This window comes from Xenopus laevis, chromosome 1S (assembly GCF_017654675.1).
Source record: "Xenopus laevis strain J_2021 chromosome 1S, Xenopus_laevis_v10.1, whole genome shotgun sequence".
Taxonomy (NCBI): Eukaryota; Metazoa; Chordata; class Amphibia; order Anura; family Pipidae; genus Xenopus; species Xenopus laevis.
This window is the reverse complement of record NC_054372.1, coordinates 136,233,777-136,254,150: the sequence shown is the minus strand read 5'-3', so window position 1 is coordinate 136,254,150 and position 20,374 is coordinate 136,233,777. Positions and strand designations below refer to the sequence as shown.

The window sequence follows — 20,374 nt, the reverse complement described above, 5'->3', positions numbered from 1 at the left end:
TCATTGGAATAAAAAGTAACAATAAGTACATTATTAGTAATACAATTCACATAAATATAAAAAATATAATTACAATACAGATTAAGTGCTCAGTGTCAAGGAAACAAAAGGCTAGAGGACCCTACCCCGTAGGGCTTACAGTCTAAAAGATAATAATTTTCATATTATATGTTTTGATTTCACAATATCTATAAAACTATAGCATAAATTAGTTAATGGGCAAGACTGTAACTTAAGAAAAACCAGACATTGCTGTAACCTGTATGCGAAAAAATTGTGTTAGCAATTTTTAGCACTTCTCTTAATATTATAACTTAAGTTATAGGCAAAAATGTATGATGTTTGGGAGTGATGCAGGGTGGGCAAAATAATGGGTATTACAGTCTAGATAGGGTTTCCTTGTCCTTTAATCTGGACAACCATGTCACTAGTGCATCCTAAATCTCCCACTGATTCTGATAATCCTTTTATGTCCAAATATCAGGACTGTCCCAACCAAACAGCATGCAGTCTACAGCTCTTCCAAAACATCATACATATCCTTTATTTATACAGCAGCTAAATGTTTATGCAGTGCTTCAAAGCTATATAATTATTACCATATTAGATATAAAAATTGTAAAGAGATCATTAGGATCTGCAGTAATATGATGTCAAGTAGGACAAAACTTGTTTGGCTTTGTCATCTTTTCTAACCAGATCACTGCTGATACTTGAGAGGTGTAAAGCCTCCTATATGCTACTTAAAACCAAAAACGATGTTGGGGGTACCTTATAATACAGTGCTAGAGAACAGGTGTATTAGAACTGCATGTATAGTTCATCTCAGGCAGACCTAAGCTTGCAAAGCCTTTTCACACATAGAATATAAATGTCACAATATGAGGCTGATTAGTACTTAATACAAACAATTGCTACATGGCAGCAAAGAAACCAGTGCAATTAGCATCATAATTTAATATTCAGCCCTGAAGCATCACCTTATATTACAGGCCAACCTCATTTTCTGCTTGATAATTTGCTACAACCGATAAGTTTAGCTTCTCAACACGGAGACACTTTCCAAGATGGTGACCCCCTGTGATAAGTTTGAAGTCCTGGATCATTGCTGCTATTGAGATGCTGAAACTTTAGGCTGGTGCAATACGTTCAGTATATAAAATATGCCATTTTTAGCCATATTTATTTTTAGGGTTTTAGGGTTTAGTTCTCCTTTAAAAGAACAAGGGAATTCACAATGCATTCTTTCTATGCACGGGGCATTCTGAGCAAGTAGCTATGTACAAGTGCTTTCTGGCCTCTTCATGAAATCGCAACAGAACCGTTAATAAATGCAGTTGCTCCATATTGTCAATTTTGATTTAGAAATCAACTAAGATACTGCACATAAAAACTGTTCACGTGCTGAGAAGCTTCAGTTCTGTAGAGGGAGGTTTAGACTAACGGGTAAGGGAAAATGCTGTCATAAAATTTTGTTATATGTAAAACAAGTGATACTGTTCATATACCAATCTGACACTTTCTCAACTATAAAAAAGTGCAAATGCCTTAATTAGATACAGGTTCTCCTCAAACAAATACCTAGACAATAAATTAGAATGCTCATTACCAAGCATGTTTTAATCTGAGCCAATATGCTAAACACTGAAAGGGATATTTATTACCGCAGCAACATTACAGACCTACAAATTTCCCTGCAGTCAGTTGCACAAAAAATCTAATTAATGGTAATTGCATTAATAGTCTGTGTTGGAAATGGAAATGCAACTATGCAATTACATTGGAATCATATGGAAAATATGTCATTGACTAGGGAAAATATGGGGCTACAAACTGCACTTAGTCTACTGTGGTTCAGTGCATATATGACCCCTTGAGTCAGTGCTTAAACCTTTACCTGCCAGACAGCGCAGATGTGAATTGTATTTGTTGCCTTTGCACTATTAGCATTATTAGTTATTTTAACAGAAACACAAAATATATCCAGGCAATACCTTGTCAGTGTCAGCAACTTAGATTCAAGATCACTGGTAAACAACGCTGGTTACAATACAACCTATTATCATTCATCCAACAAGCAACCATATCGCAAAGGTAGTAGGTAGGCAGTTGGTGTCAGCAACTTCCAGCTTGGCCAAAAAAAAAACAACTTGATTGACAGGTAAAAGTATGGGATCTATTATCCAGAATATTTGGGACTTGAAGTACATTGGATAATGCTGCATTGTGCAATGTTTAGTATTATTATGACAAGAAAAAGCAAATTAATTTGTTTAAATGGGACACTATATGAACAATTGTATTTCCATATTTTCCATTATTTCATCAATAAGTATGTGGCAAAGACTGTGTTGGTGTGAGGGCAACACTTGCTGAAGTGTGTTACAGTTACTACCCAGTAGTAACTACCCAGTTACCTAACAGCGATCAAGCTGGCAGTTTAAGGGTCAGTAACACCTTGAAATGAAAATGCCACAGATGTTTTTCCCAAATATTTCCTTCATGTTAATGCTATTATGAGGAGGTGCTCAATGAGTGGGTAAGAGATTGGTGTAGGGTGGAGAGCTTTGGGTTTCTAGAGAACTGGGCTGATTTTTCGGCTACAGGTTCTTTGCCAGGGATGGGCTGCACCTCAATGGTGATGGTGCAGCTGCTTTGGGGGAGAATATGGCTAGATGGTTGGAGGAGATTTGAAACTAGGTGTGGGGGGGTGATGGTGAGTAAGTAAAGGATTCCGTGGAAGATATTATTATTTTTTATTATTAACATGTATTTATATAGCGCCAACATATTGCGTAGCACTGTAAAGTAAATGTGATTATACAACTACATCACATGAATTACATATATAGAATATATGGAGTAACAAACATCACAATCAATACAGGTACAAAGAGGTGAGGAAGGCCCTATGCATAGGCATACAGTCTAAAGGGAAGGGAGTAATACACAAGGTGTGGGAGTGGGCAAGATCGAAGTAAGTGGGTGAGAAATGTGGTGTTGTATGTGGTGTTGCGTTTGGTAGTTAAGCAGAGTGAGGGTAGGCTTCTCGAAAGAGGTGCGTTTTCAGAGATTTTTTGAAAGCAGAAAGGTTGGGAGAAAGTCGGCCAGATCGTGGGAGAGCGTTCCAGAGGAGGGGTGCAGCCCTTCCAAAGTCTTGAATGCGAGCATGTGAGGAGGTAATGAGAGAAAAGTTGAGTAGCAGGTCAGTAGAGGAGCGTAGTAAGCGAGTGGGTGAGTATATAGAGATGAGTTCAGAGATGTAGGGTGGAGCAGAGTTGTGAAGTGCTTTGAAAGTCAGTGTCATTAATTTGAATTTGATTCTGAAAGGTAACGGAAGCCAGTGCAGGGATTGACAGAATGGCGAGGCAGAGGATGAGCGGTTGCTGAGGTGTATGAGCCTCGCAGCAGTGTTCATTATGGACTGGAGAGGTGACAGTCTCTGGAGGGGGAGGCCAATTAAAAGAGAGTTACAGTAGTCTAGACGCGATATGATGAGAGAGTGAATAAGAATTTTGGCAGCGTCTTGGGTGATAAATGATCGTATTTTGGATATGTTCCTTAGGTGGAAGTGACATGATTTAATAAGTGACTGGATATGAGGAGTGAATGACAGGGCAGAATCTAGGATAACCCCAAGGCACCGGGCCTGGGGAGAGGGGGTGATAGTGGAATTGTTAACTATGATGGATACTTCGGGGATGCTACTGGTGTTTCTTGGAGGAAAGAGAACCATTTCAGTTTTAAGAGAGGTTTAATTTAAGGTAGCGTTGCGACATCCAGGTAGATATAGCGGACAGGCAGGAGGAGACGCGAGTTAGGAGTTCTGGGTTGAGATCAGGAGATGAGAGATAGATCTGAGTATCGTCAGCATAGAGGTGGTAGTGGAAACCATACGAATTTATTAATTTGCCAAGGGAGGAAGTATAGAGGGAGAATAGTAATGGTCCCAGGACAGAGCCTTGAGGAACTCCAACAGAAAGAGGTAGGGGAGAAGATGATACTCCATTGTAGGAGACACTGAAGGAACGATTGGTGATGTAAGAAGAGAACCAGGACAGGGCTGTGTCACGAAGGCCAAGCGACTGGAGGGACTGGAGGAGGAGAGGGTGATCTACAGTGTCAAATGCGGCTGAGAGGTCAAGCAGTATTAGTAGTGAGAAATGATTGTTGGCTTTAGCGGTTAAAAGGTCATTAGTTAGTCGAGTCAGGGCAGTTTCCGTAGAGTGTTGTGGCTTAAAACCAGATTGTAGGGGGTCCAGCAGGTTATTGTCAGAGAGGAATGAGGTAAGTCGGTTGTAGACTAGGCGCTCAAGTAGTTTAGAGATGAAAGGTAGCAGAGAGATAGGTCGGAGGTTGTCAAGATTGGAGGGATCAAGAGAGGGTTTTTTCAGAATGGGGGTGACAAGAGCATGTTTTAGTTGAGAAGGAAACAGTCCAGTTGAGAGCGAAAGATTAAATAGGTGAGTTAAGGCTTTGATTAGACAAGGATTGGTATTGCGGAGAAGTTTCGAGGGAATTGGATCAAGCGGGCAGGTGGTAAGGTGAGAAGAGGCCAGAAGCTTTGAGACTTCCTCATCAGTGACAGGGGTGAAGGAGCACAGGAGAGACTGGTTAGGTTAGATGAGGTAGTGGGCATAGTAAGGGAAAATAGATAAGGAGACTTGGTTGGGGTACTGTTAAGGACAGGGAGGACCACATGTTGTATTTACAAAATCCTCATGCTGGTACCAGTATAAAATGTATGTTTTTCAAATGCAAGAAGACTGACTGGTAAATTTGGAGAGCTGGAGGTGCTTGAGCTAGAGGGTAAATATGATGTGATTGGTGTTGCTGAAACATGGCTGAATGAGTCGCATGACTGGGAAGTTAATATCAGCGGATATACATTGTTTCAGAGGGACAGAGGCAATAGAAAAGGAGGAGGGTATGTCTATGTTGGGCAGGATATAAAAGCTAATATAAAGGAGGAGGTTATGTTAGAAAATAAGAGGGCAGAAGTCTTATGGATGGAGCTCTTCACTGATTGTAAAGTGTTCGGCAAATTAATTGTAGGAGTATGCTATAGACCCCCTAATGTAAGTGAGGAGGAGGAGGCTAAGCTCTTGATGAAAATAAAAAAGGCTGCTAGCTTGGGGAAAGTAATGATAATGGAGGATTTTAATTACCCAGATATTGACTGGAGCAACAATCCTGCCAGAACAGTTAAAAGGAACAAGTTTATAAACTTGTTGCACGACAATTTTGTGGCACAGGTTGTTTAAGAGCTAACCAGAACATTCAATCCTAGATGTAGTTACCTCTAATGACTACTGGGTAATAGTGATCTAACTTAGTGTTTGGTTCAAAAAACAAATATACACTGGGACAACAAAAACTATGAATTTCAAAAAAGCTAATTTTAGCTCCTTAATGGCTGCACTTCAAAGCATAGATTGGGGCATTGTGTTTTCATCTAAAAACACAGAACAGCGATGGTTGTCATATAAAATGATATTGTTACTGTTATTGTTACTGTTCTTAAGTTATTCCCTTAAGAAGTAAATATATAAGCACTAAGAAACACCCTATGTGGCTTAATATAGAAGTAAATAAGTTAATAGGAAAGAAGAGAAAAGCATTTAAAAAACAACAAGTCTGTGGGGATGAAGCGGCAATTGATGAATATAAACACTATAATAAATGCTGTAAACCAATCAGGAAAAAATGGAAAATAAAAATGAGGAGCTTGTTGTGTCAGAGGGTAAATGTTACCCCAAAAGATTTTTTTAAGAATATTAATAGTAAAAAGATGCGGGTTTAGACTGTGGCTCAAGGGTTAGTTCACACGAGGAGATTCGGGGGGATTTTGTCACCTGGCGACTAATCGCCTCTTCTTCTGGGCGGCAATCTCCCTGAACTGCCTCTGCATGTCTTCCCATCCGCTATAATGAAAAGTTGCCTGCGCTAAAGCACACGCAACGCTGCATTTTCCGTAGTCGCCCGAAGTTGCCTCATGAGGAAACTTCGGGCGACTTCGAAAAATGAAGTGCGGCGTGTTTTAGCGCAGGTGACTTTTCATTATAGCGGATGGGAAGATACGCAGAGGCAGTTCTGGGAGATTGTCGCCCAGAAGAAGAGGCGATTAGTTGCCAGGCAACAAAATCTCCCCGAATCTCCCCCCCCGAATCTCCTCGTGTGAACTAACCCTAAATAATGGAACCAGCATAGCTGTAACAGATCATGAAAAGGCAAATGTGCTAAATCAGTTATTTTCGTCAGTGTATACAACAGAGGAGTCAGAGTTCCAAGACCAACTTCAAAGCTGCACTGATGGCTCATCTCAGACTAGCAAGTGGCTGACTCAGGATATGGTTCATAAAGCTTTACTAAAAATGAATGTGAACAAGGAGCCAGGGCCAGATGGAATACAGTAGAAAGAGAGCTTAATTCAGTTTTAGACGGCTCGACAGAGGGCATTCAAATGTGAGGGAATACCCTACTAAGCCACTTGGACGAGTGGTGAAACATATTCAACAAAAATTCAAAAAGTCCAGGTGCTTTAGACTTATTTCTACTACATACTTTATATCATGAAACAGGTGAATGAAAATCTTCATAGACATCAAGAGAATAAGTTTATTGTTATTTAATTTTTTATTTACTTACTTGATATTTCAGTTAAGAATTTTACCACATGAGTTTCACTGTCACTCACTGTCAACAGTAATCTTTTAGCAAAGCCCTGCAATTTAGCCTCTGGGTTATCCTTTTTCTGAGTGTACCTCTAGGTCCTTCTAAAATGTACTTTGAGATTTATGCTTTGATTTTGATATGTATTTATTGTAGTGACATACAAAAGAGGGCAACCTCAAACTAATTGTAAGACAGTCAGTATAACACAACTTTACACAGCATAGCTGCCAGTGTAATTCCTCTTTTTTGTTATATATATATATATATATATATATTTAACAGAATTTGGGCATGGATCCAGAAGGGTCTATACATGACATATGTGCCATGACCAATGGGGTCATTACAGAGTCTCAGGGGCTAGTGGTCATAATATTATAAAGCTGAGGCTGGTTGGGAAACAAGCACTGGAGTACAGCGAACATCACAGTATCACACCATAACCCCAACCTGGGGGGCCCACGACCCCTATGACAGGCATAGTGGCAAGCTGAAAAACAAACCCATTAGTAAGTACATAAAGGAACAGACAAAAATACAAAATTAGTCACTGGCCCTAAAAATTGGCAGCGTCGGGTGCTAAACTGTAAGAAATAGCTGCAGCCGAAGGGTAGGCAACTCAGGAAAAGCCAGATGAGCTGATAAGTTTTCATGAAAATCCAGCAGAGCTTCCAGATCTGTAAAAGTCACAGTCAGACAGGTAGGCAACAGGCAGACAGAAAATACTGAATACAATACATCCCTCAGATAGAGAGAGCAGTTTGTGGTGGGATTGTGGTGCATATCTAGGGCAGTCTGAATATAACTGGAGCAGGGTTGCAGATAATCAGGAAAGATTCAAATTCTCCTCCAACAAACGTAACCCACAGTGGTCTCAGCAATGATCTCAGCAGATATGGGTCTGCTATCAATGGCCAAAACACATAAAGTTGTACACAGGGGCTGGAGCAAATACCACAATTTGGGAAAGCTAAGGTCCATAAAGTTACCTTCAGCTTTAGAATCAAGGAAACAATATACTTGCATGTTTGATGCATGTGTGGCTTTATGGGAAGAGGACTACCTTGCCTAGGTATAGTTCCCCTTTATGTTTAAATAGCCTTTGTTGGCAGTTAGGCACAAAACAGCCTTAAACCTGCAGAGCTTTTCATCAGATTGAGATTATGGTGCAGCAGCAGAAGATGTCAGATGGGCCAATAGTATAAGCATTCATCCATGCTGCCAAGCTCTGCAAGATTTCGCCCAGCTCAGACCAGTGAGGCCACTGTTTATAGTGTTTTAGAGTAAAGGCCTAGGAGTATGTTGTCTAGAAACAAGATTTGGGAAATTGTGGTATTTATTTGTTAACTATAAATTTCAGCTAAGTGATCTCTAAGTGAGAAGTTACTTACCACATGGTAATGCTTCTCAGAAAACTTCAACCTAATGTGGGTACCATACAAAAGTATCTAGTGTTGTCTTAATTACCTAATTATAGAGAACGTACAATGGTCAATATGCACATTGCAAATGTAATTGCACATATAGATGTACCTTTTAGGTGCATGATAAACAAACATCACACAGCTTCAGTAGTAAAAAGTGCAGCACTGCATGCAATCACAAGAATGCAACCAACCACCACTCCGCACCTTCTAAAAATATTAGCATGAAGCTTATATTAATATATTTTCACGATAGTTCCCTTTTAATGAAACCAGGGCAACTTGTACAGCCCCTATTCTGGTTGTTGTAATACAATCGTTTGGCCCTAGGGTGGGCATATCAGGGAAAAGATTTACTTGTTTCGCAACCTTGCAAAACAAGTGAATCTTATAATGTATGGCCACGTTCACATTTCTAAAAATCACATAGGAATGAATAGAAATTGTGTGAGTTTTTTTGTGGTGAACTCTAATCTAACATTTTTATAAATCTGCCCCTAAGCCTTTTGAGTCTACTGGATAGTGGTCTGCCGTAAATATGCAGAGAAAGCACAGCCATTTCCAGTATACACCTCTCCACACCCACGGATAACTAACAGTGCAGTCACAACTGCACAGTGCATTTCAATCTGTAGGAAAAGCAGCTGCAGACCCACAGAGCCCCCACAACTGCTCAAACAAATGTACTGATTGCGTTTTATGAAACATACCACAGAATGAGATGATATGGCTGCTGTCTTCATGGACAAATTTTCTGGTAACAGCTTCTTCCATGATCTGTTTAACCTGTAAACAACAAAAACATAAATAGAGGATTTATAAAGTATGTTCCAACTAGTGAAAAAGACTCTTCATTCAGTACTCCTTCTATGAGCTGCACCTGAATATTACAATAACAAAACAGAAAAAGGTTACCACAACACCAAAAAAACCTGGCAGTTGCTTATTTCATTGGTTAGCAATTAAGACAAGGTTACACTGATCAATTAAGATAACAATAAGATTTTCTTATTCTCAGTGCCCTATTGTGTCTGGCAGGTGCTTTCTTCCCTTTAAAAGGGACTCCTGGTGATGCTGAGTGATAGTAGTATGCAGTACTACAATAATGTACAGTGTATTTTTAAGTATAAAATAACACTTTCAAAAATATAAAGTATTTGAATATGAAATATTACAATTAATACAAATTTGGTTCATTATGCCATAGAAATTGTCAATTAATTTTCCTATGAAAAATACATACTTGTTTAGTTGTTTGACAGTCTTGACATGTTAAAGTAAGGAGTATTCTATAAGGTAAATGTATTGAGCTAAAGTAAACATATATGGACTTTTAAATGTATGGACCATTAACAATGTTACCATAATTAGACAGGCACACACCAATGTTTTTACATCATTTAGTTACACAGACAGAATGGCTACACTGTGTAAACATTTCTAAATAAACACTCAAGGGCTCATTTACTGACAGCAGGGCAGAATGCAAATTGCAAAGTGCCACAGACAAGCATAAGTCGCCATGTTTTTTGCAATCTGCACCCTGCCCTGTCCCAGAAAAGAGAGCAAAGACCATAAATACCATACTGCTGGCATTTGACAGCCAGACATGCATATTAGAGAATGTCTGTGGGTGCAGGTTTCAAAGGAGCCCTGTATTACTGCCTTACACATACTTACCACCTGAACAGGGCTGCATAGCACCTATAAGAGCAGCGCAGAAGCTGAATAAGCACTTAGGGGCTCTAGCACTTGTGTCAATGTGTTTGGGGTACAGTAAGGTAATATTTGTTTGGAAATGAAGACTGCCACTACCCATTCACTGCACTTTACCCATGGCTCAATAGGTGATAAAACCAAAAACAATAATAGGGTACCATAAGGTAGGAAAGATTTTAGAGATACTGGCCTTTTAATATGCAAGCATGAAATTTTGTCATTCTTCACCAGCACCACCAGAGCAATATGCAATAAAAAGCCAAAATTGTTAAAAGAAAGTATACACCCTTTTTCATCATGAGCTGAATGAATATGGCTTGTGTTTAACATATCTTTTATTTACTTAAGAAATATAATTTTTTTCTTATTTCTTTCACTAAACAAAAACATTAAACCACTTTCACTTTCGAGCTGACAGGTTCACTTCTGCCAGAAATCTGCCTAGGAGAAACTAGTACCATCTTGAAACCTAACACATATATAACAATATATACATTGTCAACATACAAACCAATTATTGAGCTCATGTTAAGCAAAAATACATATAGGTGTACACTGCCCCTTTAAAATATTCTATAAAATTTAAAAAAAACAGGTGTGTGCTGGATCCCAGCCCACTGAAGTTCATTCACCAGAACATTCACCAGAGACAAAAGAAAAATACATTCAAAGTATGATTCATTTATGATCAGACACGTGTGGAGCAAACAGTGATGCAGTAAAGCATGAACATTTATTTCAAAAATTCTTTGTCATAAAAGTATAAATTATGACCAGGGAGCAAAGAATCAATAATCTAAAGCAGTTATGACTCAATAAGTAGGGTAGGTCAAGTTGCAGCTTCATATACCAAACTTGACTAGGTAAAAATGAGGGTTCTGAGGTCGCAGTGCAGGTACAGTAAGTACATTCCACATAGGTGTCTACTCACTATCATATGTAATTAAGTACTTTCTACTTAAAATTATGAGTTTAAAAGACATTAGTTATGTAAGACTCATCACCTACATTAATTTGTGAAGTCCTTATTTGTCCACGTTACATTTACAACCTTTGTTTATAGATATTTGTCGTTCCTTATCCAACACAGATTACATAATTACTATGATTACATACAATAACACACATACAAAAACTACAGAGCAGAAACTAGAAGAAGAAAGCTCCAATCATTACCCAATTACTTCCAACTCTATTCTCTCAAGTTCACCTAGAGTCCATAGCCCTCCTCCCTGCACCAACACTCAACTTTGCCTCATTGGAAACCTTCCTGATCTTACCTCTCTGTCCCACTCAGTGATACAATCCCAACCACCTAAACTCTAACACACATGCCTATCATTGGTCTCCTCAATTTCACTACCTCCATCTTCTCTGTCACCCTTTACCTAAAACACTCTCTAGGAACCTTTGCATATTGCTCACAATACGACCACAATAGCCATGCTTCCCTTCCTCTATTTAGTCGATCTTCTGCACAGGGTATAAATTATTTCTTATATAAATTGCAGGATTATATCCATTGCTTTTTAACTAAATAAATAAGGAATACTATGCTGCATAGCATTAGTTCATGCTCTGTGTACACTCTGTGTACAAGAAATCAATATGTATTGCTTTAAAATTATTAGTATTATTATCACTGTGGATTTGAAAGTTTGGATCAGTCCAATTTTTATTGGAAACAGAGGAGATTTAGCTTAGTAGGTGACAATTTAGGGCCTTTACAAATATTATGTATGATAATAATCAAAGGCAGAAACTGTAGACAAAATACACTATTCTCTACAGGTAGGCAATTACTGGAATGGAAGTGGTTTGTGATAACTAATTGGTTGTTTTGTTCACTGTTATTCCAACTGCTAGTTAGACCAAGAGAATACATTATCTGCACATTCCATAATTACTAGAAGTCTGTACAATACTGGCCTTTCATAAAAATAAACAAAAAAAATCTCCTTGATCCTAATTTATTAAGTCTGGGTGATCCTCTTTTGTCTGATTCTGAGAATTGTTATTACACAAACTCTTAGTAATTCAGTAACATGAAATTACAATTTCCAGCCTCCAAGGAAATAATGCAGTAGAAGACAGTGTTACAACATGGAAACTAATGCAGTAATGTGTGATGAGAGACACTCAGTTGTCAGATGCACTTAAGAATGCATAATGAAAATTCACTGACGAAAGATCTGAGCTGCGTGCTTACATAACATGATTGTTACTGGGTTATTTCAAACCCTATTATCTTTTTTTTTAAAATAATGTAGGAAAAAAATCTTGAAAGATTTAAACACACGCACACAACAAAAATCTCAATTAATCTAGGTGATTTTTAATACAGCTATGGGGCCTGTTATCCAGAATGCTCAGGACCTGGGGTTTTCCAGATAACAGATCTTTCCGTAATATGGATTTCCGTGCCGTAAAGGCACCTATCACAGCCAAAATCAAAAACATATTAACAATCTGACCAGTACAACCTAAACACGTTTAATCAAACTACATATATAGTTTTTTGTTTTGTTTTTTAAAAACTGCAGGTTTAAAAAATCCCTTAATTTGTTAAACGGGTTCTTTCACTGAGCCCATACAGTCACTATAACAGTGATTATAACATGCAAAGTTTAGGAGCATGCTCAGATTGTAGCATTGCCTTGAGTATTCTACCCAGAATGCCTTGATTTAGTAAACTCCTCCAGTAGAAGTATCGTGAGATTTCCCTATCTTGTTCCCGGCTGGTGATGTCATTATGCAAATGAAGGGCACACACTAACATTCCAGACAAGTGGCAGCACTACTGGACAGCAGATAACACAGAGGTTTGGCTGATTTGAAAATATCTTAGAAGCATTGATAAGCAACCAAGGAATTTCAACTGAGCATGTGCGACATTTCAGAGCTGCAGTTGGCTGTGAAGATATAGGTAGGAGGAGCCAGTGAAATCCAAGATGTCTGCCTCAGCTAGAACTGCAGTGGAGATATGGGAGATTTTGCAGAAGGTTTGGTGAGCTGATGATTTACATTATACAATAAAATCTAACTGTTTTAAAAATTGGATTTCTTGAACTTTCACATAGTATCTTTACTTAGTAAATTATTTTATTTATGATTGGTGCCCTTTAATTTTACTAGAAACTCATGTAAACATTAAATAAACAAAATAAGATGGTTTTGCTTCCAATAAAGATGAATTATATCTTATTTCAAGTACAAGGCACTGTTTTATTTTTACAGAGAAAAATTAAATCATTTTTAAAAATTTAGATTATTTTATTATAATGGAGTCTATGGGAGATATAGAGCCTATAATTATGTGGAGTAATTGGTCTCCACAATCAAGAAAATCTATTGGGTGCCACTAAGGCAATATCTCGTAACACAGAGACATTACTAGAACTTATGAAACATAATTATGCACCTAATTTTCTTCTAATGGAACCCACAAGTAACTGTGTGAAATGACACACCAAAACATAGAATACTAAAATATTTATTTGAAATGCTTGCTCTACATTAAATAGTTTTACAACACATTAAAGAATTAAACATAAATCAATTCACCCATAATGATATCGCAATAATTGTACGTACAGTTGTAAATTAAATATCATTTTATACACCAATTAAACATGTTAGAGTATACCGTATTTAAAGCATAGCAATCCCCACACAAAGGTCCCCTTTTCCAGTTTCCAAGTGCACCATGTCTGCTGAAGGACGCCTCAGAAAGGTATGTCAAATCGCGAGATGGTGCTTTTTTTCCTGAGCTTAAAGGGATACTGCCATGGGAAAAAACATTTTTTTCAAAATGAATCAGTTAATAGCGCTGCTCCAGCAGAATTCTGCACTGAAATCCATTTCCCAAAAGAGCAAACAGATTTTTTTATATTCAATTTTGAAATCTGACATGGGGCTAGACATTTTGTCAATTTCCCAGCTGCCCCTGGTCCCATGACAGTATCCCTTTAAAGATTTCATCCTAAAATTGGCACCACACTACATTCAGATCAGTACACCATGCTTTAAGAGCAGTACACCTGCTTCCCTATAGTTTTAACTGTGTAAAACATATTGTGCCCTTTCAATTTAAGGACAGTTGTCAAGGCAACAAGAACCTGTCTTCTCCCACTACAGCTGCACCAAAGGAGCAGCATTCGGTAAGACTGGTTTTCATCTCCTGAGTGTGATATTTATTATTAGATGTAACTGGCAGCAATATGTAGGGAACTATCTACGTCTGAACTGATATGGTTGAACTTGAAGTGTACAGCACTGGATATCTGTGTGGTTTCACTATTTATTTAGTTCTTGCTTACTGTGGAAAGGAATAAAAAGGGAATTCTTTATCTGCAAAGGGTTACACCAATTCTCTTAAATAACTGTACAAGTCATTTATTTGAACAATCGGACTTTTCATTGCAGAATATTTGAAACAAGTAATCAACTATAATACTTAAAGAATCATTGAAGTCTATGGGCATACTGGGGGCCACAAGAAACATCTGCACTCTCTTGTGTTTGTACCCACTGTGTCAGCCTGGGGGCAGATTTACAGAGTGGACTTCAGCACCGTAACATGTAATTATGCATTTTCACTCTTAAATCTGCTCTGTGTGTCTTACATATTCAGTTATTTAAATACTTTAAACAATAACTCAGCATCATTAATCGAAATCCTGATATTCATTAAAGTTCCTGTTTATGTTTAATTTAATAACCACTGGAGCTTCAACTGAATTTTTTCAAGCTGAGAGTATGCTACCTTAACTACAATACCCTTCCTCCACTTTTAGGGCCCATCTGAGAGTGAGAATTACTTGTAAGGCCTGCTCTAATAGGAGTCACCCTCACCCAAATGACTTTAGAGCAGGGTAAGGTTATTATTATACAATGTCTTCTGTCCAAAGTATCACAAAGTACAACACTGCATTTAAATATAGGGTTGCGTAATTATCAGCACTGGTTCACAACAAAACTTTGTCAAGAGGAAGTAACATATAAACTTAACATCTTTAAAAAGTGTAATGTATTCTGTGGTCTGCATCCAGTAGTGTTGACTTACTGGAAGGGTTGCCACAGATTTCCGTTTAAAATAGTTTGATTTTCCATATCTCAATGTACAAACCTTGAAATGACACTGCATCTCTAAAGAAAAAGTATCTCTCTAAGCTGTCAAATCCTAAAAACATTGTACAGTCTGTTTCATAAATATTAAAAGAAATCAAAATGTATATGTTAGAATCAGCTTGCGCTTTCAGCCTTATATTTCCTTAAAAAAGTCGAACGCCATCCAACTTCTGATTGCAAGTACGATCTACATTATGTCCTCTGCTATTATTGTACATTTTGTCAATATCACAAAATTATATTATGTCAAGGACACCATCTTGTCTCAAAAGAATGTCATCATAAAACTGTTTATTGGAAATATTCATAAAAAATCTTTCTCAACTCAAAAACGTCTCATTTCTCAATTTATGTCGACATTTTGGGAGAAATGATGTAAAGGAAGGCTTGAGACCTGTGAGGAACTTCAAAAATCAGCAGTAACAATCACAAGAAAAGAAAAATGGCTCTGTGTAAGCTGTAACCCCATATAAGGCAGAAATATATTACCATATCATAAATTTACTAAAAAACATTTAATCAGTAAAACATATTTGCAATCAAGTCCATATGGTTTTATTATTACAGAAACAAAAAAATAAATAAATAAAAATGAGAAATATTTGCTTAAAATCTAATATATATGAGATGGCCTTTCTGAAATTTGGAGGTTTCCAGATATCAAGGGGCACATTTACTAAGGGTCGAATTTCGAAGTGCTAAAACTTCGAAATTCAATCATCGAATTGAAAAAATTCGATAGTCGAAGTTCTTTTTTTGTTTGAATTTAGCTGTTTTCGATCGAATTAAAATCGTTCGATCGATCGTAGAAATCGTTTGAATCGAACAATTTAATCGATCGATCGATTTTCAAAAACTTTGACTTCTAAAAACGTAGCCAAATATTGGCTTTAATTTCGAGGAGGTCCCCATAGGCTAACATAGCAATTCGGCAGGTTTAAGGTGGAGAAGTGGCGAATTCTACGTTTTTTAAAGAGACAGTACTTCGATTTTTGAATGGTCAAAGTTTTTTCAATTAGAATCTAATTTTGGCCTATTCGATGGTCGAAGTACCCAAAAATTGCTTCGAAATTCGAAGTTTTTGAATTAGAAAATTCCTTCGAATTAAAAAATGCATAAACTGGGTAATAAACAGGGGCGTAAATACAGAGGAAGCAGACCCTGCTGCTGCAGGGGGGCACAGGAGGTATAGGGGACCCCATGAGGCTGTGGGGCCCAGTAACATCTAGTTACGCCACTGGTAATAAATATATAAAATAAACAAGTTGCTCCCTTTTTTTATCCCCTACCAACAGAAAAGGGGGCAGAACACCAGCGTAAAAAAAAAAGAATTGACTACAATCACATGTATTCCTTTTGTTCAAAAAACTATATACATATACACAGTACATAATTGTACTGAAAGTACCCGCACTCTTCCTCCAAACAATGAAATGGTGGGTGCTCTGGTCAAATATAATGTATAGCCTTCAAGTGGAGTGCTGGTCCACTTTGAAGGCTACATATATAATTGTATAAAATGTTGCAAATGATGACATCCAAAAACTGTAGATCTTTGTGCAAAGTTTGGTTATAAGCAGCCAAGTGGGACATATCATCGACAAACAGCAAGGATAGGTGCTTCCAGAACAAATCACTGGTAGTCTATGGCTTACCCAGTTCCTGCAAAGATGACTGCATACCTCCATAAATTTCGTAAATAGAAAGAAGGACAAAAAGATTTGCCGTGCAGAGTGCAAAATGTTTTTGCCGCACCCATTTTTTGCCCACACCATCTAATTGCCATGTCCATTTTACAAAATTTGTCAGGTTATTTCTGTGGTTTTTATGTGTTATACAGTTTTGCTAATGAAGATGAATTGCCCTTTATGCAGTGAGTCTAAGTCAGGGGTGTCCAAAGGTAGTTCGGGATCTACCAGTAGACCTTTAACTGCTGCTGAGTAGATCTCAAGACACTGTCAAGAAACAGCTTGTCTAAATCACCCTCCTATTTCATGCTTTTCATTCAGATATTCATTATGTTAAGGTTACATAAGAAATAGATGCTTTTATGGATGTAGATCATAATAGGACAACATCACTAAAAGTAGACCTCACATTAGTAAAGTATGGGCACTCCTAGTCTAAGTTCTCCCAAGAGACCTGCTTATCTGAAATTGTTACAAAGGTATCTAAGTATCTATTCTGGGCTCTCTGCCAAAAGCCAATTAAGTTAGAAACTTTGTATCTTTTTGTGGCTGTTTAGTGCAGGAGATGAAAGAGAAAGTTGGGACATTTCAGTAACAAACTCGGGACTGCGGGTTGAGCTGTTAAAATCGGGACTGTCCTGCGAAAAATGGGACAGTTAGGAGGTGACTGTGCCAAGATTATTTCTTAGACAAATAAGTTATTTGAAAAGTTTATTTCCCCTGGATTGACAAGCGATTCTTTAAGCTGACAGTAACCTGTTAACCACTCTGTTAACTCTGGAATTTTTAATTAAAGTTACCCAAGAAATGGGAGCTCTTTGTATATCTAATTAGTCGTGTGAATCTCTGGTGTTTGGTGCATCAGCAAATACAATTAGGAATGATTAATGGGCGGAACACAAACTACCCTGGACCATTCAATAATAAAAAAAATATCATGTAACAAGTACCAGTGACATGCCAATATAATGCTCATAAAAGCATAGCAAAGGATGTTCACTCCCAACTCGATTCATATTAATCTCCCATTTTTGGCATAGATACTGGTTATACATGCCTGGTTTGGGAGAGCAGGGGAAACACAATACATGATTGTTACTTGACTGGCATGTAATTACTGTAAATACAATAATAGTCACACTTCGCCCCCACAGTAGAAAGCTTGTTATATATCAGTCAGCCACAGGGACAAAATCAAAAGGGTGCTTATACCCATAAACCTAATTCTATGAAATGATGTGTCAAACACAGTTGAGACTCTATGATGCTGATGGTTTTGGCTTTAACAGTGCACATACTATTTATTTTAGCAATACATGGTTTTCTGCTGCTGTGCACAAGTCTCATTGGCAATCACTGCACTACTCGTACAGATGCTTTTTGACTGTAAATTTTAGATAAATTATGTTTCAGTAATTTTAATGATATTTGACCCGAAAGCCAGGACAAATACAACTCCCGGCAGTCTCATCCCAAAACACCATGGGGATGCTGATGGGAGATAGAGCACTGCCTTCAGGTTTATCATTTCCAGGTTGTGGAGCAGTAAATGCTAATGCAGGGTACATACTGTATGTTCTATACTCACAGCTGCTGTCAATTCACATTCACTAATTTGTTCCATTATTCCCAGGGCACTGAAAGGCAATGCACAATATACTGGGGAAGCAAATGTGCAAGTTGTATATGTAGAGGGCCCATGAGGTGATGTGTCTGAGGGTAGACACTTGTGCTGTGCAGCCCACAGGCTATGGGGACAGCGCGTGTAACTGTAATAGGAGCGACCTGAGGGACCAAGAGCAGCTGTGTCAATGCAAACACGTCCATTACTAACAGACAAGAGAATGGGGCTGCAGATACACATGTATCCTTACATACACAAACCCATCACTGTTTTTGAGAGAACGATGCTTGTCACCTACCTCCTTCTTCACCGTCTTCAGCAGCTTCTGCCTGGTCTCTGCCTCTGCACAAAAACACAGATTTTATTTCAGGATCAAGTTAAAGGTTGTACTGCATTTGTAACACGGCGCAGTTAATATTTCCACACTCATTTCCCTGCCCCTTCCCTCACCTGCCGTCCCCGTTGCCATGTTTGCTGTTTCTCTATTGCCGTCCTCTGCAGGCTCAATTCTAGCAGCAGCTGCCGAGGAGAGTGCACAGCGACAACTCCTGACGTCAAAGCGCGCCCCCGGACGCGCGCACAGCAGTACGGTTCCCGCGCAATGGGACTGAGATGTGTGGAGGAATTGTTTTTTGGATGCGTCATGTATTGTCTTGCTTGCCTTGTACCTAATGCGTTTCCTAATGAATCAGTGTAGAAGGTGTGGCCAGATTGTAACACATTTAGCAAGAAAAAACAAGTTATATGTATACTCCTATGTATGGGTTGCATGTCTTTACCATACAGTAGAAGTAGTGCACTATATAAATGTACAGGTATTAAGTATAGGGCCACCGTCAGAATTAGTGGGGAAATACGACACATTTTTCTGCCCCCCCCCCACTACAAGTTAAAAGGAACCATTGGTGGCCAGGGGCCACTACAAGTAAAAACACTATAGATGGCCACCCCACACACACACATACACATAAACAAGTTAGAAAAAAAACATTGATGGCCGTCTCCCCCAGTTGTTTAAAAAAAAATTGGTGGCTAGGGCCCCCCCGAATTTAAAAAAAATTGGTAGTCAGGCCCCCCCAAGAAATAAAACAAAAAACATCACTGACCCACACACACACACAAGTAAACAAAAAAAAATAGTGACCAGGCCCCCACATTGGTGGAAAGTGTCCCCATATACAGTTAAAAAAAAAGTGCCCAGGGGTTTAAAAAAAAAACAAAAACATTGGTTACCTTACCTTACTTGTTCCTTGGCTCCTTTCCTCGTCATCGGCTCCTTTCGGCGGCACGGCTTCTTTCGGCAGTTGTGCCTCGGCTCCTATTAGACTACTGCAGCTTGGCTCCTTTCAACGGTGGCTTGGCTCCTATTCATGGTGGCCCTAATTCAGTGGTTTAGTGACTCAAGGGGGGCCCGGGATAATCCAGGAAACACAGCACGGCCGGGACCCCCTTAACATATAGTAGCCACCGGGCCTGGGAGCATTGTCCCCCCTGATGGCGGCCTTGATTAAGTATCATATGCTAAGAAAGACTGGCGAAAGGAGAGCACTGCAGAGCTTACACTCATACCCTGTGGTTTCTCAAATGTACATTTCGGGCCTAAAAAAATAACCTGTGCGCAGTGAAAGGACAGGTTAATACTCAAAGCACAATGTATGACTTTAGCCTAAGTGGGTAGGTAACATGGTGGTGTCAAATTGGAGGGTAACAAGTTATTTATTTGCTGGTCAGCCTGAAACCCATGGGACCTATGAATTGGGCAGGTACAGTCTAATATCCACATATGCTTTGCAGGTGGCTTCCGCCTTTAGCAGTCTGTATATATAGACACACCTGCTGTGCCCAACCCCCTTCATGACATCAGAGATGGGCAGGTCAGGCACAGGTCTAGGCCTAGTGCGGCAAAAATATATTTCTGAGGAGCACTTGGGACGCACATCTTGCGGGGGGAGTGTGGGGGGGTGCTAGGACTGCACGGTCAAGGCGCCAGTAGCCAGTGCTCCTTTAGAAATATATTTTTGACGCCCTAGGCCCAGACCTTTGTGGCCTCGCCACAAATCCAGGCTTCTGATGAAGTGACCTTGTCACGAAACACGTCGAGCAACCTTTCCCTG

At 38.8% G+C, this 20,374-nt stretch overlaps 1 protein-coding gene across 3 annotated transcripts in view; it reads right to left on the bottom strand.

The window, feature by feature from the left end:
• The window catches only part of LOC108707084 (small G protein signaling modulator 1), a 59,283-nt gene extending 40,420 nt beyond the window's left edge, over positions 1 to 18,863 (bottom strand). For all 3 annotated transcript variants that reach the window (XM_018244033.2, XM_041580262.1, XM_018244034.2), the window contains exons 1-3: positions 18,711 to 18,863; positions 18,559 to 18,602; positions 8,810 to 8,885 (exon numbers count right to left, since the gene is read on the bottom strand). In XM_018244033.2, coding sequence (XP_018099522.1) covers positions 8,810 to 8,885; positions 18,559 to 18,602; positions 18,711 to 18,729 — 139 coding nt within the window. In that variant the 5' untranslated portion in view covers positions 18,730 to 18,863. The remainder of the gene's footprint in view (positions 1 to 8,809; positions 8,886 to 18,558; positions 18,603 to 18,710) is intronic.
• Between the last annotated feature and the right edge of the window lie 1,511 nt (positions 18,864 to 20,374).